Source organism: Hippocampus bargibanti, linkage group LG18 (genome assembly GCF_051943395.1).
Source record: "Hippocampus bargibanti isolate YZ-2025 linkage group LG18, ASM5194339v1, whole genome shotgun sequence".
NCBI lineage: Eukaryota > Metazoa > Chordata > Actinopteri > Syngnathiformes > Syngnathidae > Hippocampus > Hippocampus bargibanti.
In genome coordinates this window covers 9,897,190-9,923,450 of record NC_142751.1, presented here as the reverse complement: position 1 = coordinate 9,923,450, position 26,261 = coordinate 9,897,190, and the positions used below count along the sequence as shown (strand labels likewise).

General features: G+C 38.4%; 1 protein-coding gene across 2 annotated transcripts; it reads left to right on the top strand.

Moving 5' to 3' along the window:
* Positions 1-1,266: 1,266 nt before the first annotated feature.
* On the top strand, positions 1,267-7,501 carry drg1 (developmentally regulated GTP binding protein 1). Of its 2 annotated transcripts, none has more exons than XM_089020857.1 (9): positions 1,267-1,441; positions 2,604-2,727; positions 2,865-3,040; positions 3,127-3,196; positions 3,389-3,558; positions 3,841-3,971; positions 4,669-4,836; positions 4,922-5,044; positions 6,600-7,501. In XM_089020857.1, the coding sequence occupies exons 1-9, from the start codon at positions 1,403-1,405 to the stop codon at positions 6,697-6,699; spliced, it is 1,101 nt and encodes a 366-aa protein (XP_088876983.1). In that variant the 5' UTR covers positions 1,267-1,402; the 3' UTR covers positions 6,700-7,501. The 2 variants fall into 2 exon arrangements, with proteins under 2 accessions (XP_088876983.1, XP_088876985.1); XM_089020859.1 differs by lacking the exon at positions 1,267-1,441 and adding an exon at positions 1,527-1,972.
* The last annotated feature ends 18,760 nt before the right edge of the window (positions 7,502-26,261 follow it).

Sequence of the window (26,261 nt, the reverse complement as noted above, 5' to 3'; positions counted from 1 at the left end):
TTGGGGAAATTAAATGAGTTTTCTCATATTGATTTTTAATATGTGAAGTGATGTACATGGACAATCAGAGAAAATTGCCAGATTTCTCCACTGGTGCGATCAAAGTTTGTAAAGGCCCTCGTCTCAGATGACTCACAGGACTGCGATCGGTCAAAAATGACCTAGCCGATCTGTGTCCAGAAATCGGTCAGGGTCAAAAATGACATGGATGACAAATCCGATGTTTCTGACGTGAAGCGGAACATAAGTGACAACTGACAAATGGGCCTTTTCAAATTTTGATTAAACGAGGAAAATTGTACAAACCTGATCCTGTAATTGCTGCGCACGTACAGCAGTACTTAGTAAAAATCCCCCTGCCAAAGTGAATGAATGAATTCATCTGTGACTGCACTGAATTATATTAATCAATACTATTCTGTCATGACTGATTTTTGGTGATGTATTTAAATGTAAGAATATTTTGAGTGATGGCAAAGTCATTGCCCCCAAGCCCACATTCCACAAGCTAGTTACATATCTATACAGTATAGCTGTCACAAACTCAGTAATGATGAATCTTGTCTTGTTCTTTCTATGTTCCCCTTCCGCGTCTCCCTCCTGCTCCTTCCTTTGTTTGCTTTTCAAGCTCATCTGGATGACAGATGATGCAGAACAACTCGTTGAATACAGTATCTACCTTATAAAAAAAGTACTATTTTTGTATATTTTGATGAGTACAAGCACACCTACTACAGTGTAATAATGAACAGCAACAGGGATCTGGGCACAAACAGATCCAGCATATAGCATGTGGTGTTCGACTCATCAGAATGGAGTACATACATATATATTGAGTATGAAATGTGAGAACTGTCGCGTTCTTTACAAAATGTAATTATGGACCTGTTTTCTGGTTTGTTTTCAATGACATTGTCATTCAAATTGCATTTATTTTTACAGGAAATTGTTCCGCTGAGGTGCATTCAAGAGCAGCAATGATAAACAGGGCTGATAACAAATTTGTTATGCGTCTGTTTTCACTTCACTCAAGAAAATTATCATATTATGCACATGTATATGACAAAATGGATCTGTTTAAATATTACATTTCTATCATAATATATCATAGATTTCTCTGGCCGTCTGACTAACTATCCATCAGGGTTTGACTATTTATTTGTAGGACTATAGTACTGTACAGTGCTTTAAAACTAAATGTATGCTCCTAATGGGAGTCAACGACCAGGGCTAAATTTTGTGATTCAGAATTCTCGCGAGATTTAGCGTCAGGCAGCGCACGGTGACACCGGCGTGGTGGCGATACGCTAGTTGCAACCCTTTCAATAGTTTAGCCACGTTTGTTTGGCATTTCCCCAACGTTTATCGGGAACACGGAATTGCAGCACGAACTTCTTTCATCATGAGCATACTTGCCAAAATAGCAGAGATTGAAAATGAGGTAATCGTGGAACGAAACGTGGCACTCGCTCATTCAACCGAGTCCCGTGGTGGCTAAAGCTAGCTTGGAATGCTAGCAGAATTTAACGGTGCTCAGATGTTCTGTGTGTTTCATGACGTCGCTTTTGAACGCCGGCCTTTTGTCTTATCTTTCTGCCCGTAATCGTTAAATTTTGGCGTTATCGTTCGTTTTAATGAATTCTACCTGTCAATTGTTTGCTTGACTCTGGACTGCTAGCCTTGTCTACTACTTTGAATACTCAAAATAACAACAAATAGAGCTTTTAAATTACATCCCTTCTTTTCGACTTAAGTTGTTAGTATATTGGTAAACAGTTCTGCAGCGGTTACGATCCGAGCCATTCTGCGAATAGCAAAAATCTTATCAGTAATTGCACCCCGCGTCCCCCTTTTATGATTCCCTATCAATGCCACAAGATGGTGGCAAAGCTATTCTGTTCCGATTTAACTGTGTACGGCATGACTAAATGATGCTCCTGCCTTCACTTCATCGTGGTTGACTGACACCAAGGTGACCCACCAATTAATTATATACATTCAGTCGGAAAAATTATTAAGTCAATATTAATGTAATGTAGGACAAACGCATGTACGCTCTAAATATAAGCCAATCAGTTTGACTTGCCGTATTGTGCTGTCACTAATATTGTCATACAAAAAAAACCAAGACTGGATTACAAAATGTACATCTCAAACTGTTAGCTTTTCCCTTGCATACTGGCGAGACAATCATACAATTCAACACAAATGACATAATGTCGTAAATACAGTAAAGTCTCGTTATATCGATATCGGATATATCGATAGTCCCGGTTATATCGATACTATTTCTATGCACTCACGGAGAAAATTACATGCAAACAGGGTCGGATATATCGATAGTCCCGGTTATATCGATATTTTTTCGGACTCCCTTGAATATCGATATAACGAGACTTTACTGTAATACAATGAAAAATAAAGTGTAAAATCATGGACAATTCTAAAATAATGTTTTTTTAAAGACCACAATTTAAGAGTTGCAATTTCAGTCATTCTGAGATTTTTTTGGTTGATGCCAATCTTAAACATGTTCCACTGTCATCAGGCCTTAGAGACCTCATTGGGGCTGGCGCTTCTGTTCTATCTATGCTTTGTTGTAGATGGCCAGGACGCAGCGGAACAAGGCCACCGCTCACCACTTGGGCCTGCTCAAAGCACGTCTGGCTAAACTAAGGCGGGAGCTCATCACGCCGAAGGGAGGCAGCGGTGGCGGCACTGGAGAAGGTAACGAGTATCGAATGGATATTGCATTTAATCACGTAGAACTGAAGTATGGACAGTGTTTTAAAACATTAAATACATGGATCTGACGACACATTGTTGACAACATTTAGAATGTTTACTGGTCTCTGTCACTCCAGGTTTTGACGTCGCCAAAACTGGGGACGCCCGCATTGGCTTTGTGGGTTTTCCCTCCGTGGGGAAGTCGACATTGCTGAGCAACCTGGCGGGGGTCTACTCTGAGGTCGCCGCATACGAGTTCACCACCCTCACAACTGTACCCGGAGTCATTCGCTACAAAGGAGCTAAAATTCAGGTACATGAAAAGACAATTTATGAGCATATATGGACACTTTTCAGTGTGGGATTTTATTTTGAGTTTGTTACCCTGTTACTCGAAAGCTTCTGGATCTCCCTGGAATCATTGAAGGAGCCAAAGATGGCAAAGGCAGAGGCAGGCAAGTTATTGCAGGTAACACCCAAACACCAATTTGTTTGCACAGACAGTGTTTCGGATAAATGATATGACATTATGGCGCTGTATTTTATCTTTGATCAAGAGCAATTGTTTTAGTTTTTAGTTTGCATCCATGTATAGCTGCCCGCCATCTACCATCTTTTTTTTTCCAGTTGATAATTCAAACGCTGTCCTTTTTAACACTAGTGGCTCGAACTTGCAACCTCATCCTGATTGTGCTGGATGTGCTGAAGCCTCTCTTGCACAAGAGGCTAATCGAACACGAGCTGGAGGGTTTCGGTATCCGACTAAACAAGCAGCCGCCTAACATCGGCTTCAAGAAGAAGGACAAAGGCGGCATCAATTTTACCGCCACTGTAAGTGTCCTTTTAGTTGTATTTCGCAATCCAACTTCTTGGGTGGACATTTAAATTGTTCTTAAATGTCGTCAGCCTCTTAAAATAAAGGCCTGAGTCATTATTGTCTATTCGTCTACGTGAATTGAAATCATTAAGATCATGTAGATAGATTTTGTTGGGATTTTTGTGATTTTCGGAGGGGAAAAATATATTACGGGCCATAATTTTCAGAGGGTGATGATGAATGGCGTTTTCTTGCACACAGTACGAATCAGTGTGTGTGCACGTTTTGCTCTCCAGTGTGCGCAAAGTGAGCTGGACGGCGACACGGTCAAGACCATCCTGTCCGAGTACAAGATCCACAACGCCGACATCACCCTCCGCAGCGACGCCACGGCGGATGATCTCATCGACGTGGTGGAGGGAAATCGGTGAGATGACATGTCGCCGCCGTTTTTATTTTTTTGTCGTTCCCTTGTGGGCGTGGCCACTCTGCAGATGTCTCGCTTCACCGTTGTGCCGTAAGGTTTCTGGTCTAATCTTTTACAAGATGGTGACGAACGTCCACCATGTGCAATTATATGTAGCTATGAATTAATGTCTTTATTTTTTACCAATTATGAACATTTTTGTGGTTGAATTGAAACTTCAACGGACAGTTATAATAATAATACATTTAATTTCTAGGCACCTTTCAAAACTCTCAAGGACACTTTACAGTCACAGGATTTTTTTTTGTGCGGGTGAGCAGCGGCAGCCATTCGTTCACTCTTCCCGGGCAGTTAGGACTTGCACACCGCAAGAATGAAAACAAGGAGCGGAAAAATTATACTGGACCCTCTGCACCCTGCCCACCACCTTTTCCAGCGACTCCCTTCAGGCAGGCGCTACCAATCCATGCGCACCAAATCGAGCAGACATTTTAACAGCTTAACAGTAACCAAAATTTAACTGTACAGTGCCTCTTTGCAATTTTTTTACGATGATACTAGTGCAGTGTGTTCTACATACTTGGCCAATGAAAATGATTCAGATTCTGAAATAGTCTTTTTTTTAGTCTTTGTGGCTAAAATAACCTCTTATCACATTTTTATTTTGCCATTGACTGTTTTCTGCGTATCCCCACAGCGTTTACATCCCTTGCATTTACGTGCTGAACAAAATCGACCAGATCTCCATCGAGGAGCTCGACGTCATCTATAAGGTGCCGCACTGTGTGCCCATCTCGGCCCACCACCGCTGGAATTTTGACGACCTGCTGGAGAGAATGTGGGACTACCTCAAGCTCGTGCGGATGTACGTCTACGTATTATTTTTCTTTTGTCTCGTCTCGTCATGCCTGATCTGAGGTGTGATGATGATGTGTGTCGACTTGTCGCAGCTACACCAAACCCAAAGGCCAGCTCCCCGATTACACGTCACCCGTCGTCCTGCCCGACCAACACACCGCTGTGGAGGACTTCTGCTTGAAGATTCACAAGAACCTCATCAAGGAATTGAAATAGTAAGTTCTAGAGCGAGTGAGTAGAATTAGGATTTTAATGCATCGTCTAAAACTCAAAAAAATGTATCAAAGCTCTATGCCAAATATCAAGATCTACCATATTTTCCGGCGTATAAGGTGCACCCGAAAGCCTTGATTTTCTTCAAAAGATGACGTTCAGAAGAAGTCATGTGTAACCCCAGCCTCCACTGTAGCGCCTTATAATGGTGGTGTGCCTTATATTTAAATATTATATTTAGAAAACTGTTGTCATTCATTGGAGTGCCTTATATATGCAAAAACTTTGAAAATACACCATTCACTGGGGGTGTGCCATACACCCCGGTGCGCCTTATACACTGGAAAATACAGTACAGGGTTCGGTTTTGGCTGAGGCCTTCGTGTACGGAGTTTTAATGTTCCCCCTATGCCTGCGTGGGTTTTCTCCGGCTACACCGGTTCCCTCCCGACATTCCAAAGAACATGCATGACAGCCTATTTTTACAGGTAACATCCGACTTACGACCGTCTCAACTTACAACCACCCGTACTTACGACCATGACCTCCAGACCCTATTTTTTAAATTTTAATTCTACGCTTGGCGCCACAACGCGCTAGCAGGCTGGCAACGCGTACAACAATTTTGGCCAGCCAGCCTGCATCTCACTCTCGCACAGCAATCGACTGTGTGATGGCACCAGAGGGGGGAGTTTACGAGACTCTATTTAACGTTTTGAATGTAGTTCAACTTGGGACCATTTTGACTTATGACCGTTTGGATGGAACGGAACTCGGTCGTAAGTCAGATGTTACCTGTTTATGTTTTTGTCCCCCCCCCCCCCCCCCTCAAAACAAAATATTCTTACATTTTACAGTAGATGGACGATTAAGAATCTAATGTATAAGCTAATACAATTGAAAGTATCATATTGGAAGGCATTTTCCGTTCATTGAAGGTGCGTGCGACTATAATACACTTAATTTCTAAGCGCCTTTCAAAACTCTCAATGACACATTGCAGTCACAAGATTTTTTTTTTTTTTTTGTGGGTGAGCAGCGGCAGCCATTCGCACCAGTATTCACTCTACCCGGAAGTAACACAACAGCAAAGTTATGAAAGGAAGAGGAAAGGGTCCAGTGCGCCTTACATATGGAAAAGGTTTCGAAATACACCAATTATTGGAGGTACGCATTATATTGCGGTGCGCCTTATACACAGGAAAATATGCTATTCCCAAAGTGATTTCTAACCAGGAATGACCGTCCTCTAAAAGGAGCCCATTTAACCAGTTAGAGCGGTCAGCCCCTTTTTGCCCAGATACTGCAGAGACATATTAACTGCGAGCGTTTGAATCAAGGGGGGTCTGTCTCCAAATGGGAGCGCCGGGGTCGTCCATCAGTCAATACATGAGTGCTGCCGAGCATTAGCGATCCTCCGGGGAGGCGGCGGAGGCCAAGCGGTGTCACAGCACATTAGAAGAAGTCTTTTGTGCCACCGGAGGCTGTCGTTTGCTGTCGTTTACTTTTTTCTCCGCTCCTCGCGTGATTCATTTGTTGCCGTCACCTTCTTTGCAGCGCACTCGTGTGGGGATCGTCTGTCAAACACAACCCTCAAAAGGTGGGCAAGGACCACGTGATGGAAGATGAGGATGTTATCCAGTTGGTGAAGAAGTAATCCAGGGGGGGGGGATTTCATATATATACAGTGATACCTTGGTTTACGAACCCCTCGGCTTACAAACTTTGCAGTTTATTCACGTTAAATGTATGAAAATTATACCTTGGCGTATGAACTTTTTTCGTACACAGAGCTGCCTGAATGAGTGATGTGTCGTTCGCGAATGATCCTGTTCTTCTAACAACGAAATGGCAGCCGACTGTTTTTGTCCTCTATTCCCCGCCACCAGTCTTCTGTTAAATCCACGTGATTGGTGAAGAACGCAGCAGTGAAGGGAAGTGGTTTAAACATTAAAGAGACATGCAGACGGCAGTGAGAGAGTTTCAACTTTAATAGTTCAAAGGCAGAGTGTAGACTGCAAGGTTAAAATATCCCATCAATCAGGCTCCACAAACAACCCGCACAAGCCATCTGTACACTTGCAAAAAACTATCAACCCAGCTAAACAGAACACAATTGATGAGGAACTAGATACAATTATCACAGAGAAAGCACCTACGAGGGATCATTCCTCAAGATGGTGAAAGAAGAAGGTTACGTTCCTCATCAAGTGTTTAATGCTGATGAAACCGGCCACTCCATTCCATCAAGCCATCAACGAACATCACAAAGGTAAATAAAACGACTTTATTATATAGTACAGTTTATTTATTTAATTGTAATACCATAGCACATTTATTATACATAAAAGGACAATCGAAACGATCAGTGGAGCCGCAGGGATTAGTCCTCTGCTCCCCCTAACCTGAGAGCACGGACCTATCATAGCAGAGTCCGTCACCGCCATGTCTGGACAGTAGGGATATATATATATATATATATATATATATATATATATATATATATATATATATATAGGGCCGAAACTACCAGTAAGACTTTAGTTTGCTGACAAAGTTTCTTGGATAAGAAGCGAAACGTCCAACACCTTCAAAGAAGTACAAATGACGGCTGAAGAAACCTTTTCGTCGATATATTTTGTGTAGTTTTAAGGCTTAGAAAATTATAAAGTAGAAAATTATGTTTTATGGGTACCTGGAAACTGATTATTCTCATTTTAATTGTTTCCTATGGGAAATAATTTTTTGGGATACACACTTTTTGCCTCACACACTCTGTCTGGGAACCAATTAAGTTCATAAGCCAAGGTATCAATGTATATATAAAATGTGTGTGGCGTGAAGTGCATGGCTCCAGTATCACGAAAGCAGACACAACCTATCTGTGTAATATTCGTGTGACGATTGTCATATTTTAAAATGGATGACATGGATGTACATGTCACAGGGAAACACTTCAACACCACAATTAGTTCATATTGAATATTGATTAATGCTTGCAATGAAATGGAAACAAAATATTAAACAATAAGAATAAAAAAAGAAAACTTTGAAAGAAATTGACTCTTATTTCTGTCAACCGTAACTAGCGAACACATCTATTTTTCAAATAAAAAGTATCCACGCATCTTTCCAAATGCTGGAATTTTGTGATATTTAATATTATATTTCAATCATTCCACCATTTATTGTTACCTATATCCACCCCATTGCAATTGTAACAAAAAATGCGACGGTAAGTAAATATAACTAAAATAATGTCCACCTTATAACTGTAACTGTGGTCACAACGTACCAACCAACATTAAATATCAACCAGTGACCAAGGCCTGCAAAGCCTTCTCTGCTAGCCTAAAAATATTTAACTCACAGACTGATGTTAAATATATTTTTTCCATGAATTCTTATTAAATATTTCAAAATTGTCTTTCAGTTTCTTTTCGTTACTTTTTCCCTGTTGTGCTGCTTCCAGACGTGTGTTTTCATTTTTAAGGATTTAACCAATCACATTTCATCAGTTACCAGGGTCAGAAATCTACCTGGACGCCTTCACAATCTGTTCTGAAGGCCCTGTCGCATCAAATGTGTCGATCAAACTGTAGCTTTAATAATAATAATAATACATTTAATTTAAAACTCAAGGTCACTTTACAGTCACAGGATCAGTTTTTCTGTGGGTGAGCTAGCTAATAGATAACTAAGAGATAGCTAGCTCGCTAGTTAGATAGCTAATAGATAGCAAGTAGATAGCTATCTAGGAAGCCACCTAGATAGCTAGCTAGGAAGCCACCTAAATAGCTAGCTGGGTAACCAGCTAGAGAACTAGCTAGATAGCGAGCTAGATAGCTCACAACGCAAGGAAAAAATATATTGTGAATTAAGTTTTAAACTGATTAGCGCTTGTATGCGAGTTCAAGTGGGCTGGAATCGTCAGTTTTCTCAAACTGTGATTGGCTAGTCACATGATTGGTTAATCACTAGCCAATCATAGTATCACTAGCTGCTAGTGAAGAGCATACTGTCCAGAGTTAGCACACTTTATTGGTAGCGAGCTGCACATGCAAATATGTTGTGTTGATTTAATAGCAGTTTTGTCAACCCACAATGGCTGAAGGAGGAGAAGAAATGGATTTACTGTTAAAGCCATTTTTTAAGACGGGCATTTCAAGAAAAGTTGATATCATTAAGTTGGTCAGTTATTTCTTGGCTAATGGTACCCTCTAGTGGACTAGTAGTAAATCACACCACACTTTTTTCAGTCAGACGTAGCATTACTGAAGGCCTAGCGATGAAATCCACGGCCCGCTACTGAAATCAACACACAACCTATGCCAAAATATGCCTTTGTTTAGCCTCAAATGGCATTCCGGTGTTCTACTAAGCTTTCCCTGACATGACGTCACATTCACTTTCAGTGTTCTTTTGCAATTATAGCCATTTTTGTTTTTATGTGATGAGGCTAGCATCTTGCTACTTGACCCTCAAAAAAAGTTATGATTACAAGAACATAAGGAAATTCTTATTCGGGCAGCTGAAGTTGATTTGGCGGCCATTCATAAAAAGGCATGTTGTCTTCGGGCTGCCAATCTGTTACTCTTTTTTTCAGCTCTCTTTCAAAATTGAAAAATGTTGCATTGTGAGCCCAATGCGCTATTGCAGTAGATTATATATGACCGTTTGCTTGTAATGCAGAGGCCTCTCCTGCATCATCACAACCACTCGCGTTTGGCTCAGGGAAGAAGGGTGGAGATGTGAGTAGGATTCTCATTTTAAAGGCCTGTCCAGCTCTGTGATTTACGGGACATTGATGATGAAGGCACTTATTCAGCCTCCTCCGTCCCTACAAACCCCTTTTACTCTCCCTCGTCGCTCGGGACAGCCACTCAGGTTAATCAGTTCATTCACTCAGACGCAGTTTGGGAGACATCATGCAGCAGCTGTTCACAACTAACAAGACGCCACTGGGCGCATACGCATGCGTGTAAAAGCATTTCATCAGAGTCGGGGCGTGCTTTGCATCGTGGTGATGTGGTGCAAGATGAGGAGTGGCCATTTCAAGCTTAACAATGGACTGAGCCGGCGTATTGACTGTTATAAGGCGGTGTTATGAAACAGATGTACGCCGAAGCCGGCGAACGGCATATCCAGTTGTGTGCTTTTAAATTGTGAAGCTGTTCGGTCTTAATGAATTGTACTACTTTTCTATCACCATAATGGATTTGAAATATCAGCAAAGACTCACAGCTATAATTGAAAAGGTTTCCCAAAACGGCTGCCATTAGGAATGGCAGCCATTTTGAATTCAAACAAGTTGCTGCCTAAAATGGCTGCCATTGCTAAAGGTTTGCCAAAATGGCTGCCATTAGGAATGGCAGCCATTTTAGGCAGCAACTTGTTTGAATTAACAAATAATAATAATCAATTTAATTTCTAAGCGCCTTTCAAAACTCAAGGTCACTTTACAGTCACAGGATCTGTTTTTCTGTGGGTGAGCAGCGGCAGCCACATGCGCCAACGTTCACTCAACCTGGAAGTAACTCAAATAGATAGAAAACTAGCTTGCAAAAATACTCAAACAAACCAAGAATAAAGACTAACTATAATGACAAATCCCAAAATATAACAGACAAGGGTGTGCTGGAGACTATCCCATCACCTTTATTGGGCAAAAAGTACACCTTGAACTGCTTTCACGGGGGCACAGCTAGACAAAAAAAAAAACATTTTCACTCATGCGGGAGACCAGATTTGAACCCGCGACTCTAAATATCGAGCTAAATATGCTACCCCCCCTTTTTTTGTTGAAATGTGCTTGCAAAATTTGGCCCAAAATGGCTGAAGTCGCTAATTAAAAGTTTTGTATCGCTTCAATAATGTCACTGTAATGTGTGTTTGCACTTGAAGGACTTTACTGTCGGCCAGCCGGCATCCTCACTGATCAGACGCGGCCTCCAATACACCCCCACCTCACCCGCTCCCCCTAGCCCGCCATTTCTCTCCCCCCCTCCCCACCTCTGTAAATTATAGCAGCACTTTAGCTAATGAAAGAGTTGAATACCAGCCACTAATAAAAGCCATTTAGTGAATAAAGCACCCCCCACTAACAAAATTAAAGAAACTAACCATTTCGAGGGGGCGGAGGGAGGCCTCTATATTAATATTTATGAAATGCGGAACTCCCCCCCCCCCCCCCCAATCATCATCATCTCATGTCCAATGGTAGAGTATCGCAGCACCCTTTGGCAGCGCACCTATCCCGAGAGGAGAACATCGCTGACCCCTCCTTTAGCTTGGAAGGAGGGGCGCAAAAGCGATGGTGACTTGAAGGGTGCTGAGGACGGATTCGGGACAGTCTGGCTCCAGTCAACCAACATGGAAACATCTCAACAAACGCCGACATCGCCAATGGCGCAGCGGCGACGATGGTGGTGGTGGTGGTCACCTTCATGAGTGGTCCAACAATGGAAAAAAGGTGGGTGGTATTTTTATTTCCCCCCCCCATGTACAAAAAAAAAAATTGCATCTTGTAATGAATCCCTCATTTTTGCAGCATCACAGCGGGTAAGGATGCATACTTGAGTATCACAATCATCCACGGTAAACATCATCCATCCCTTCATGACATCACCAAAGTCGTTCCATTTTCACCATTGGGTCACCACCAACGCCAGGTTTTCGGATGGTTTCCTAAAAGGTTCGACGGGAGAAGAGAAAGACTCAAGTGAAGGTAACAAGATTGTCGTTTAACCAAGTTAGCAAGATGTCTGATGCTGACGCTTCTTCGCTACCTTGCTTGTTTCAATTGATGTGCTTGGGAACTACTTTAAATGATGAAAAAGTATCTCGGTTTTTTTTCGGCAAAGTCGGCGCGACCGCCAAAAGGGGACGGATGGGGCGTGGGTGGGGTTTGACGCAGTTTAGCCGCAAGAAGGGTGGAGCCCCGAATTTTTTTTTTTTTTCAATTGCACTGAGCTACATGTCAGCTTTTTCTCTTTTTTAAAATGATTCACTATTTAGCAATATTTGTGTTTTTTTTTACCATTATCACAAGGAGTTGTAAATCAAAATGGCCAATTTTAATCTCTTTTTTTTAAAACCATTGGTGATGCATGCAGGGAGCCAATGGAATATTTTGTATGGGGGGAAAATAGACATCATTGTTATTTTCTTAATTTTATTATACTTAGGTTTATTTTGATATTATTTAATTAAGTTTATTGCCATTTTTCTTCCCCACAGATACAGCTGGTAGCTGGTCACTTTTTGACCCATGATCATTTTTTGGGCGGATCAATGAAAGGCAGAAAAGGTAAAATGAAATTCACACTTGATCATTAGAATAAAGGGTAAATTGGGATATTGGCAAATAATAATAATAATGTTATTTCCTTACTTCACGTCCTCGTGTGGATGTGTGTGTGTGTATATATATATATATATATGTATATATAAGTAAACCACCTAATAAATAATTTGATAAATATACACAGAGTAAATAAACATAAATAAATACAACTGTAGGTTTAACAAACAAAAACAATAAATCAATAAATAAGCATGAATGAATAAAACAGTAAATAAAATAATAAACATATATATATATATATATATATATATATATATATATATATATATATATATATATATATATATAATGTGTGTATGTGTATATCTATTTATAATATACATACACACATTATATATATATATATATATATATATATATATATATATATATATATATATATACAAGTATGTATATATCTATTTATAATATACATACACACAAAATTTCATATATATATATATATATATATATATATATATATATATATATATATATATATATATATATATATATATATATATCGATATTTTTTCTCCCTTGTGTCTGTGTGTATGTATATATTTGTATGTACGTGTATATGTGTGTATGTATTGTTTGACTTATCCATTGACACTTGAACGTCATCTTGAAAATGTCATTTATGGTTTTTTTTCCCCCCTTCAACCAAACTGAAGTTTTCGCCAATATTTGCTCTTCCTTCTCTCTGTCACCTCCCTGTTGAGATGATGGGCTGTTTTTCTTCCTCCCTTTGGATGATTTTCCTGCCCGGGGCACCATTGTGCTTGATCTAACCATGCAGTGGGTTTCTGTCCATGGTTGAGCCAAGCACTTTGGAGTCTTGTGAGCATTTGCAGCATCCAAAAAGGCGTTGTTCTTTTCATCACCTTAGGCTATTTTCAAATTCAAGATTGTGTCATTTGCCTATTATAAATTGTAATAAATATCATACAAACATCCCGTGTATTTAAATGATGACTATGGTTTCCAGAAAGACAACACATCGGATTTGTGAAGTGTCTCAATTACAATAAGTGCTTCTCAACCGTACGGATAACAAGGTCGTTTTATGAACGCTGTTGTCAGATCTATCAATCAAAGTCACGAGACATTGCATAATGAGATGTACATGGCGACGTGTGCGCTTATGGAGATGATCCAGTGCACTTGTTAGATTACACACAATTTTTTGGGATGTGTATGAAATTGGATCTTCGGGAATATATGTTTAATTTGCTATTATTTACTACGCAAGTGTCTGTCACTTTTTTTTCTCAGCACTATTTTGACCTCGTAAAAGCATAAAATAGATTTGAATGGACAGAATACAATATGAATTAACAAATTAAACCAGAGCAATATTTTAAACACTCATGCAATCAATAAATGATCTATCGATATAGTATTAGTATATTAAAATAGGACATATTCGGTATTCCATTGATACTGACGGAGATTTAAAAAATATGGCTGGTGATGTACACCCCACCCCCATAGGCGTATGAGTCAAAATATTACAAAGCGTTTTCATTTTGTCGCAACACAGTCAGAGCTGTTAATTATTCACAATAATGTATTGCTACACTTTGATGTCAATCAAACTCTTTCATAGTAAACTGTTTTTTTTGTTGTTGTTTTTTTGTAACGAACAGCGCTACAGCCACTTGAAAATCGCAATACAGTCGTGCTTTCATGTCTCTTTGCTGTCACTACAGGAAACTATTGCACGTAATTGAAGCACACAACCCTTGAAGTCAATGCGTGTTCTGTCTGTCTTGACCTTTACTCAAGACTCCAACCAGGGGAAACAAGCTTTGTACACATTATCCCATTAAGCTGTTTTGGAAAAAAACAAAGGGATAATCGCTCCTGGTCATGAACAAGGTGAAAGGGATTACTGTACATAGACACACTGAGCTCTTTCTCGAGCGAAAAATATTATCTATATGTCTGTCTGTCCGTCTGTCTGTCTGTCTCTGTCTGTCTGTCTGTCTGTCAAAAAAAACGACCATGTATACTAAGGCATTTTTAACATGAAAATAAATAGTCAGGAATAGTCATGAATAGTCAGGTGTTTTCATCATAAAAAAACAACAATGTATAGTATAGTTTAAAAGAGCGTGGAAAAATTGACCATGCTGAGGAAGGCGTTTTTAGCGTGAAAAAAACCACCATGTAGACTAGCACCTATATATATATATATATATATATATATATATATATATATATATATATATATATATATATATATATATATATATATATATATATATAATAGGCGTTTTTAGCCTGAAAAAAACAACCATGCTGGTCGTTTTTTTCAGCTCAAAACGCCTTACTATACATGGTTGTTTTTTTCAGCTAAGAACGCCTTACTATACATGGTCGTTTTTTTCAGCTAAAAACGCCTTACTATACATGGTCGTTTTTTTCAGCTAAAAACGCCTTACTATACATGGTCATTTTTTTCAGCTAAAAACGCCTTACTAACCATGGTCTTTTTTGGTGCTAAAAACGCCTTACTATACATGGTGTTTTTTTTTTCAGCTCAAAACGCCTTACTATACATGGTGGGTTTTTTTCAGCTCAAAACGCCTTATTATACATGGTCGTTTTTATCAGCTCAAAACGCCTTACTATACATGGTCATTTTTATCAGCTCAAAAAGCCTTACTATACATGGTCGGTTTTTATCAGCTCAAAAAGCCTTACTATACATGGTCTTTTTTAGTGCTAAAACGCCTTACTATACATGGTGGTTTTTTTTCAGCTCAAAACGCCTTACTATACATGGTCGGTTTTTTCAGCTCAAAACGCCTTACAATACATGGTCATTTTTTTCAGCTCAAAACGCCTTACTATACGTGGTCGTTTTTATCAGCTCAAAACGCCTTACTATACATGGTCGTTTTTATCAGCTCAAAACGCCTTACTATACATGGTCATTTTTATCAGCTCAAAAAGCCTTACTATATATGGTCGTTTTTTTCAGCTCTAAACGCCTTACTATACATGGTCGTTTTTTTCAGCTAAAAACGCCTTACTATACATGGTCATTTTTTTCAGCTAAAAACGCCTTACTAACCATGGTCTTTTTTGGTGCTAAAAACGCCTTACTATACATGGTGTTTTTTTTTTCAGCTCAAAACGCCTTACTATACATGGTGGGTTTTTTTCAGCTCAAAACGCCTTATTATACATGGTCGTTTTTATCAGCTCAAAACGCCTTACTATACATGGTCATTTTTATCAGCTCAAAAAGCCTTACTATACATGGTCGGTTTTTATCAGCTCAAAAAGCCTTACTATACATGGTCTTTTTTAGTGCTAAAACGCCTTACTATACATGGTGGTTTTTTTTCAGCTCAAAACGCCTTACTATACATGGTCGGTTTTTTCAGCTCAAAACGCCTTACAATACATGGTCATTTTTTTCAGCTCAAAACGCCTTACTATACGTGGTCGTTTTTATCAGCTCAAAACGCCTTACTATACATGGTCGTTTTTATCAGCTCAAAACGCCTTACTATACATGGTCATTTTTATCAGCTCAAAAAGCCTTACTATATATGGTCGTTTTTTTCAGCTCTAAACGCCTTACTATACATGGTCGTTTTTTTCAGCTCAAAACGCCTTACTATACATGGTCGTTTTTATCAGCTCAAAGCGCCTTACTATACATGGTCGTTTTTTTTCAGCTCAAAAAGCCTTACGATACATGGTCATTTTTATCAGCTAAAAACGCCTTACTATACATGGTCGTTTTTTTCAGCTCAAAAAGCCTTACTATACATGGTCGGTTGCGCCTTTTCGGCAGAATGAATATGCCTGTACTGTTTTTGAATGGGAGGAATGTCGGTGCCATTCGACTGTCATCGCTGGACACCACAGGGGCTATTGTACTTTTTTGCACCTGTAACGGGCAGCATCTTCACAGCCCAGCTTTGTTCAGCAGAAAGGTTGGTGCTGTTGGACAGTCTGCGGCAGGATGGATGCATGGCTTGAGGAGCTGGTGATAAGAAAGGAGTGTCAGCACAGAGCGCCGATGCATATGTGGAACTGTTGCGGCTGGAATTGAAGCGGATTTATTTGGGACAGGAGATGTGAGACAATCTCTTTTCGTCAACGGATGCTACAGCTGCGTGTTTGCTTTCAACATTTAGCTTGTAGTCATCGTGCACCATGATGTCCCTGATCCACTGGTGGAAAGACGCTTTGATCCTCTCCTCTTTCATCTAGAACTGCTTCATGTAACAAAGAGGGTACAGAAAGTGCTTAAGAATGAATGACTCTCTGTGTCTTTGTGTTGTCATATTATTTATTTAGTTATTTTTGTTCTTTTGACTTCAAGACGGCGCCGCGCGAGTGGCTGCCTTTCCAGCAGCTCATGTATTTTGTCTTTCTACTTTCATTCCTTTCATCACTTTGCTGCTGTGAAATGTAAATTTCTCCACTGCGAGACTAATAAAGGCAAATCCATCCATCCATCCATCCATTTTTATCAGCTAAAAACGCCTTACTATACATGGTCGTTTTTTTCAGCTCAAAACGCCTTACTATACATGGTCTTTTTTGGTTTTTATCAGGTCATTTTTATCAGCTAAAAACGCCTTACTATACATGGTCGTTTTTTTCAGCTCAAAAAGCCTTACTATACATGGTCTTTTTTGGTGCTAAAACGCCTTACTATACATGGTCATTTTTATCAGCTCAAAACGCCTTACTATACATGGTCGTTTTTTTCAGCTCAAAAAGCCTTACTATACATGGTCATTTTTTTCAGCTCAAAAAGCCTTACTATACATGGTCGTTTTTATCAGCTCAAAACGCCTTACTATACATGGTCATTTTTATCAGCTCAAAAAGCCTTACTATACATGGTCGTTTTTTATCAGCTCAAAAAGCCTTACTATACATGGTCTTTTTTGGTGCTAAAACGCCTTACTATACATGGTCGTTTTTTTCAGCTCAAAACGCCTTACTATACATGGTCGGTTTTTTTCAGCTCAAAACGCCTTACTATACATGGTCGTTTTTTTCAGCTCAAAAAGCCTTACTATACATGGTCATTTTTATCAGCTCAAAAAGCCTTACTATACATGGTCTTTATTGGTGCTTTACTATACATGGTCGTTTTTTATCAGCTCAAAAAGCCTTACTATACATGGTCTTTATTGGTGCTAAAACGCCTTACTATACATGGTCGTTTTTTTCAGCTCAAAACGCCTTACTATACATGGTCGTTTTTTTCAGCTCAAAACGCCTTACTATACATGGTCATTTTTTTCAGCTCAAAAAGCCTTACTATACATGGTCGTTTTTATCAGCTCAAAACGCCTTACTATACATGGTCATTTTTTTCAACTCAAAACGCCTTACTATACATGGTCATTTTTTTCAGCTCAAAAAGCCTTACTATACATGGTCGTTTTTATCAGCTCAAAACGCCTTACTATACATGGTCATTTTTATCAGCTCAAAACGCCTTACTATACATGGTCGTTTTTTTTCAGCTCAAAAAGCCTTACTATACATGGTCATTTTTTTCAGCTCAAAAAGCCTTACTATACATGGTCGTTTTTTATCAGCTCAAAAAGCCTTACTATACATGGTCATTTTTTTCAGCTCAAAAAGCCTTACTATACATGGTCGTTTTTTATCAGCTCAAAACGCCTTACTATACATGGTCATTTTTATCAGCTCAAAAAGCCTTACTATACATGCCTTACTATACATGGTCGTTTTTTTCAGCTCAAAACGCCTTACTATACATGGTCATTTTTTTCAGCTCAAAACGCCTTACTATACATGGTCGTTTTTATCAGCTCAAAACGCCTTACTATACATGGTCGTTTTTATCAGCTCAAAACGCCTTACTATACATGGTCGTTTTTATCAGCTCAAAACGCCTTACTATACATGGTCATTTTTATCAGCTCAAAACGCCTTACTATACATGGTCGTTTTTTTCAGCTCAAAAAGCCTTACTATACATGGTCATTTTTTTCAGCTCAAAACGCCTTACTATACATGGTCGTTTTTTTCAGCTCAAAACGCCTTACTATACATGGTCATTTTTTTCAGCTCAAAACGCCTTACTATACATGGTCGTTTTTTTCAGCTCAAAAAGCCTTACTATACATGGTCATTTTTTTCAGCTCAAAAAGCCTTACTATACATGGTCGTTTTTTATCAGCTCAAAAAGCCTTACTATACATGGTCATTTTTTTCAGCTCAAAAAGCCTTACTATACATGGTCGTTTTTATCAGCTCAAAACGCCTTACTATACATGGTCATTTTTATCAGCTCAAAACGCCTTACTATACATGGTCGTTTTTTTCAGCTCAAAAAGCCTTACTATACATGGTCATTTTTTTCAGCTCAAAAAGCCTTACTATACATGGTCGTTTTTATCAGCTCAAAACGCCTTACTATACATGGTCATTTTTTTCAGCTCAAAACGCCTTACTATACATGGTCGTTTTTTTCAGCTCAAAACGCCTTACTATACATGGTCATTTTTTTCAGCTCAAAAAGCCTTACTATACATGGTCGTTTTTATCAGCTCAAAACGCCTTACTATACATGGTCGTTTTTTTCAGCTCAAAAAGCCTTACTATACATGGTCATTTTTTTCAGCTCAAAAAGCCTTACTATACATGGTCGTTTTTTATCAGCTCAAAAAGCCTTACTATACATGGTCTTTTTTGGTGCTAAAACGCCTTACTATACATGGTCGTTTTTTTCAGCTCAAAACGCCTTACTATACATGGTCGTTTTTTTCAGCTCAAAACGCCTTACTATACATGGTCATTTTTTTCAGCTCAAAAAGCCTTACTATACATGGTCGTTTTTATCAGCTCAAAACGCCTTACTATACATGGTCATTTTTTTCAGCTCAAAACGCCTTACTATACATGGTCGTTTTTATCAGCTCAAAGCGCCTTACTATACATGGTCGTTTTTAGCTCAAAACGCCTTACTATACATGGTCGTTTTTTTCAGCTCAAAAAGCCTTACTATACATGGTCTTTTTTGGTGCTAAAACGCCTTACTATACATGGTCGTTTTTTTCAGCTCAAAACGCCTTACTATACATGGTCATTTTTTTCAGCTCAAAACGCCTTACTATACATGGTCGTTTTTATCAGCTCAAAACGCCTTACTATACATGGTCGTTTTTATCAGCTCAAAACGCCTTACTATACATGGTCGTTTTTATCAGCTCAAAACGCCTTACTATACATGGTCATTTTTATCAGCTCAAAACGCCTTACTATACATGGTCGTTTTTTTCAGCTCAAAAAGCCTTACTATACATGGTCATTTTTTTCAGCTCAAAAAGCCTTACTATACATGGTCGTTTTTATCAGCTCAAAACGCCTTACTATACATGGTCTTTTTTGGTGCTAAAACGCCTTACTATACATGGTCGTTTTTTTCATCTCAAAACGCCTTACTATACATGGTCATTTTTTTCAGCTCAAAAAGCCTTACTATACATGGTCGTTTTTTATCAGCTCAAAAAGCCTTACTATACATGGTCATTTTTTTCAGCTCAAAAAGCCTTACTATACATGGTCGTTTTTATCAGCTCAAAACGCCTTACTATACATGGTCTTTTTTCAGCTCAAAACGCCTTACTATACATGGTCGTTTTTTACAGCTCAAAACGCCTTACTATACATGGTCGTTTTTTTCAGCTCAAAACGCCTTACTATACATGGTCATTTTTTTCAGCTCAAAAAGCCTTACTATACATGGTCGTTTTTTATCAGCTCAAAAAGCCTTACTATACATGGTCATTTTTTTCAGCTCAAAAAGCCTTACTATACATGGTCGCTCAAAACGCCTTTATACATGGTCGTTTTTTTCAGCTCAAAACGCCTTACTATACATGGTCATTTTTTTCAGCTCAAAAAGCCTTACTATACATGGTCGTTTTTATCAGCTCAAAACGCCTTACTATACATGGTCATTTTTTTCAGCTCAAAACGCCTTACTATACATGGTCGTTTTTATCAGCTCAAAGCGCCTTACTATACATGGTCGCTTTTATACATGGTCAGCTCAAAAAGCCTTACTATACATGGTCGTTTTTTTCAGCTTTTATACATGGTCAGCTCAAAAAGCCTTACTATACATGGTCGTTTTTATCAGCTCAAAACGCCTTACTATACATGGTCATTTTTATCAGCTCAAAACGCCTTACTATACATGGTCGTTTTTTTCAGCTCAAAACGCCTTACTATACATGGTCATTTTTTTCAGCTCAAAAAGCCTTACTATACATGGTCGTTTTTATCAGCTCAAAACGCCTTACTATACATGGTCGTTTTTTTCAGCTCAAAAAGCCTTACTATACATGGTCATTTTTTTCAGCTCAAAAAGCCTTACTATACATGGTCGTTTTTATCAGCTCAAAACGCCTTACTATACATGGTCATTTTTATCAGCTCAAAAAGCCTTACTATACATGGTCGTTTTTTATCAGCTCAAAAAGCCTTACTATACATGGTCTTTATTGGTGCTAAAACGCCTTACTATACATGGTCGTTTTTTTCAGCTCAAAACGCCTTACTATACATGGTCGTTTTTTTCAGCTCAAAACGCCTTACTATACATGGTCATTTTTTTCAGCTCAAAAAGCCTTACTATACATGGTCGTTTTTATCAGCTCAAAACGCCTTACTATACATGGTCGTTTTTATCAGCTCAAAATGCCTTACTATACATGGTCGTTTTTTTCAGCTCAAAACGCCTTACTATACATGGTCGTTTTTATCAGCTCAAAACGCCTTACTATACATGGTCATTTTTATCAGCTCAAAAACGCCTTACTATACATGGTCGTTTTTTTCAGCTCAAAAAGCCTTACTATACATGGTCATTTTTTTCAGCTCAAAAAGCCTTACTATACATGGTCGTTTTTTATCAGCTCAAAAAGCCTTACTATACATGGTCATTTTTTTCAGCTCAAAAAGCCTTACTATACATGGTCATTTTTATCAGCTCAAAAAGCCTTACTATACATGGTCGTTTTTTTCAGCTCAAAAAGCCTTACTATACATGGTCTTTATTGGTGCTAAAACGCCTTACTATACATGGTCGTTTTTTTCAGCTCAAAACGCCTTACTATACATGGTCTTTTTTTTCAGCTCAAAACGCCTTACTATACATGGTCGTTTTTTTCAGCTCAAAAAGCCTTACTATACATGGTCATTTTTTTCAGCTCAAAAAGCCTTACTATACATGGTCGTTTTTATCAGCTCAAAACGCCTTACTATACATGGTCATTTTTATCAGCTCAAAAAGCCTTACTATACATGGTCGTTTTTTATCAGCTCAAAAAGCCTTACTATACATGGTCTTTTTTGGTGCTAAAACGCCTTACTATACATGGTCGTTTTTTTCAGCTCAAAACGCCTTACTATACATGGTCGGTTTTTTTCAGCTCAAAACGCCTTACTATACATGGTCATTTTTTTCAGCTCAAAAAGCCTTACTATACATGGTCGTTTTTTTCAGCTCAAAACGCCTTACTATACATGGTCATTTTTTTCAACTCAAAACGCCTTACTATACATGGTCGTTTTTATCAGCTCAAAGCGCCTTACTATACATGGTCGTTTTTATCAGCTCAAAACGCCTTACTATACATGGTCATTTTTATCAGCTCAAAAAGCCTTACTATACATGGTCTTTTTTGGTGCTAAAACGCCTTACTATACATGGTCGTTTTTTATCAGCTCAAAAAGCCTTACTATACATGGTCATTTTTTTCAGCTCAAAAAGCCTTACTATACATGGTCGTTTTTTATCAGCTCAAAAAGCCTTACTATACATGGTCTTTTTTGGTGCTAAAACGCCTTACTATACATGGTCGTTTTTTTCAGCTCAAAACGCCTTACTATACATGGTCGGTTTTTTCAGCTCAAAACGCCTTACTATACATGGTCGTTTTTTTCAGCTCAAAAAGCCTTACTATACATGGTCATTTTTTTCAGCTCAAAAAGCCTTACTATACATGGTCGTTTTTATCAGCTCAAAACGCCTTACTATACATGGTCATTTTTATCAGCTCAAAAAGCCTTACTATACATGGTCGTTTTTTATCAGCTCAAAAAGCCTTACTATACATGGTCTTTATTGGTGCTAAAACGCCTTACTATACATGGTCGTTTTTTTCAGCTCAAAACGCCTTACTATACATGGTCGTTTTTTTCAGCTCAAAACGCCTTACTATACATGGTCATTTTTTTCAGCTCAAAAAGCCTTACTATACATGGTCGTTTTTATCAGCTCAAAACGCCTTACTATACATGGTCATTTTTTTCAGCTCAAAACGCCTTACTATACATGGTCGTTTTTATCAGCTCAAAGCGCCTTACTATACATGGTCGTTTTTATCAGCTCAAAACGCCTTACTATACATGGTCATTTTTATCAGCTCAAAAAGCCTTACTATACATGGTCTTTTTTGGTGCTAAAACGCCTTACTATACATGGTCGTTTTTTTCAGCTCAAAACGCCTTACTATACATGGTCATTTTTTTCAGCTCAAAACGCCTTACTATACATGGTCGTTTTTATCAGCTCAAAACGCCTTACTATACATGGTCGTTTTTATCAGCTCAAAACGCCTTACTATACATGGTCGTTTTTATCAGCTCAAAACGCCTTACTATACATGGTCATTTTTATCAGCTCAAAACGCCTTACTATACATGGTCGTTTTTTTCAGCTCAAAAAGCCTTACTATACATGGTCATTTTTTTCAGCTCAAAAAGCCTTACTATACATGGTCGTTTTTATCAGCTCAAAACGCCTTACTATACATGGTCTTTTTTGGTGCTAAAACGCCTTACTATACATGGTCGTTTTTTTCATCTCAAAACGCCTTACTATACATGGTCATTTTTTTCAGCTCAAAAAGCCTTACTATACATGGTCGTTTTTTATCAGCTCAAAAAGCCTTACTATACATGGTCATTTTTTTCAGCTCAAAAAGCCTTACTATACATGGTCGTTTTTATCAGCTCAAAACGCCTTACTATACATGGTCATTTTTATCAGCTCAAAACGCCTTACTATACATGGTCGTTTTTTTCAGCTCAAAAAGCCTTACTATACATGGTCATTTTTTTCAGCTCAAAAAGCCTTACTATACATGGTCGTTTTTATCAGCTCAAAACGCCTTACTATACATGGTCATTTTTATCAGCTCAAAAAGCCTTACTATACATGGTCGTTTTTTATCAGCTCAAAAAGCCTTACTATACATGGTCTTTATTGGTGCTAAAACGCCTTACTATACATGGTCGTTTTTTTCAGCTCAAAACGCCTTACTATACATGGTCGTTTTTTTCAGCTCAAAACGCCTTACTATACATGGTCGTTTTTATCAGCTCAAAACGCCTTACTATACATGGTCGCTCAAAACGCCTTACTATACATGGTCGTTTTTATCAGCTCAAAACGCCTTACTATACATGGTCGTTTTTTTCAGCTCAAAACGCCTTACTATACATGGTCATTTTTTTCAGCTCAAAAAGCCTTACTATACATGGTCTTCAGCTCAAAAAGCCTTACTATACATGGTCGTTTTTATCAGCTCAAAACGCCTTACTATACATGGTCATTTTTTTCAACTCAAAACGCCTTACTATACATGGTCGTTTTTATCAGCTCAAAGCGCCTTACTATACATGGTCGTTTTTATCAGCTCAAAACGCCTTACTATACATGGTCATTTTTATCAGCTCAAAAAGCCTTACTATACATGGTCTTTTTTGGTGCTAAAACGCCTTACTATACATGGTCGTTTTTTTCAGCTCAAAACGCCTTACTATACATGGTCATTTTTTTCAGCTCAAAACGCCTTACTATACATGGTCGTTTTTATCAGCTCAAAAAGCCTTACTATACATGGTCATTTTTTTCAGCTCAAAAAGCCTTACTATACATGGTCGTTTTTATCAGCTCAAAACGCCTTACTATACATGGTCATTTTTATCAGCTCAAAACGCCTTACTATACATGGTCGTTTTTTTCAGCTCAAAAAGCCTTACTATACATGGTCGGCTTTTTTGGTCAGCTCAAAACGCCTTACTATACATGGTCGTTTTTTTCAGCTCAAAAAGCCTTACTATACATGGTCGTTTTTTTCAGCTCAAAAAGCCTTACTATACATGGTCGTTTTTTTCAGCTCAAAACGCCTTACTATACATGGTCGTTTTTTTCAGCTCAAAAAGCCTTACTATACATGGTCTTTTTTATCAGCTCAAAACGCCTTACTATACATGGTCATTTTTTTCAGCTCAAAACGCCTTACTATACATGGTCGTTTTTATCAGCTCAAAACGCCTTACTATACATGGTCGGTTTTTTCAGCTCAAAACGCCTTACTATACATGGTCGTTTTTTCAGCTCAAAACGCCTTACTATACATGGTCGTTTTTTTCAGCTCAAAACGCCTTACTATACATGGTCATTTTTTATCAGCTCAAAACGCCTTACTATACATGGTCGTTTTTTTCAGCTCAAAACGCCTTACTATACATGGTCGTTTTTTCAGCTCAAAACGCCTTACAGCTCAAAACTCAAAAAGCCTTACTATACATGGTCGTTTTTTTCAGCTCAAAACGCCTTACTATACATGGTCGTTTTTATCAGCTCAAAACGCCTTACTATACATGGTCGGTTTTTTCAGCTCAAAACGCCTTACTATACATGGTCGTTTTTTTCAGCTCAAAAAGCCTTACTATACATGGTCATTTTTTTCAGCTCAAAAAGCCTTACTATACATGGTCGTTTTTATCAGCTCAAAACGCCTTACTATACATGGTCGTTTTTATCAGCTCAAAATGCCTTACTATACATGGTCGTTTTTTTCAGCTCAAAACGCCTTACTATACATGGTCGTTTTTATCAGCTCAAAACGCCTTACTATACATGGTTGTTTTTATCAGCTCAAAACGCCTTACTATACATGGTCGTTTTTATCAGCTCAAAACGCCTTACTATACATGGTCGTTTTTTTCAGCTCAAAACGCCTTACTATACATGGTCATTTTTTTCAGCTCAAAAAGCCTTACTATACATGGTCGTTTTTATCAGCTCAAAACGCCTTACTATACATGGTCGTTTTTATCAGCTCAAAACGCCTTACTATACATGGTCTTTTTTGGTGCTAAAACGCCTTACTATACATGGTCGTTTTTTTCATCTCAAAACGCCTTACTATACATGGTCATTTTTTTCAGCTCAAAAAGCCTTACTATACATGGTCGTTTTTAATCAGCTCAAAAAGCCTTACTATACATGGTCATTTTTTTCAGCTCAAAAAGCCTTACTATACATGGTCGTTTTTATCAGCTCAAAACGCCTTACTATACATGGTCATTTTTATCAGCTCAAAACGCCTTACTATACATGGTCGTTTTTTTCAGCTCAAAACGCCTTACTATACATGGTCATTTTTTTCAGCTCAAAAAGCCTTACTATACATGGTCGTTTTTATCAGCTCAAAACGCCTTACTATACATGGTCATTTTTTTCAACTCAAAACGCCTTACTATACATGGTCGTTTTTATCAGCTCAAAGCGCCTTACTATACATGGTCGTTTTTATCAGCTAAAAACGCCTTACTATACATGGTCATTTTTATCAGCTCAAAAAGCCTTACTATACATGGTCTTTTTTGGTGCTAAAACGCCTTACTATACATGGTCGTTTTTTATCAGCTCAAAAAGCCTTACTATACATGGTCATTTTTTTCAGCTCAAAAAGCCTTACTATACATGGTCGTTTTTTATCAGCTCAAAAAGCCTTACTATACATGGTCTTTTTTGGTGCTAAAACGCCTTACTA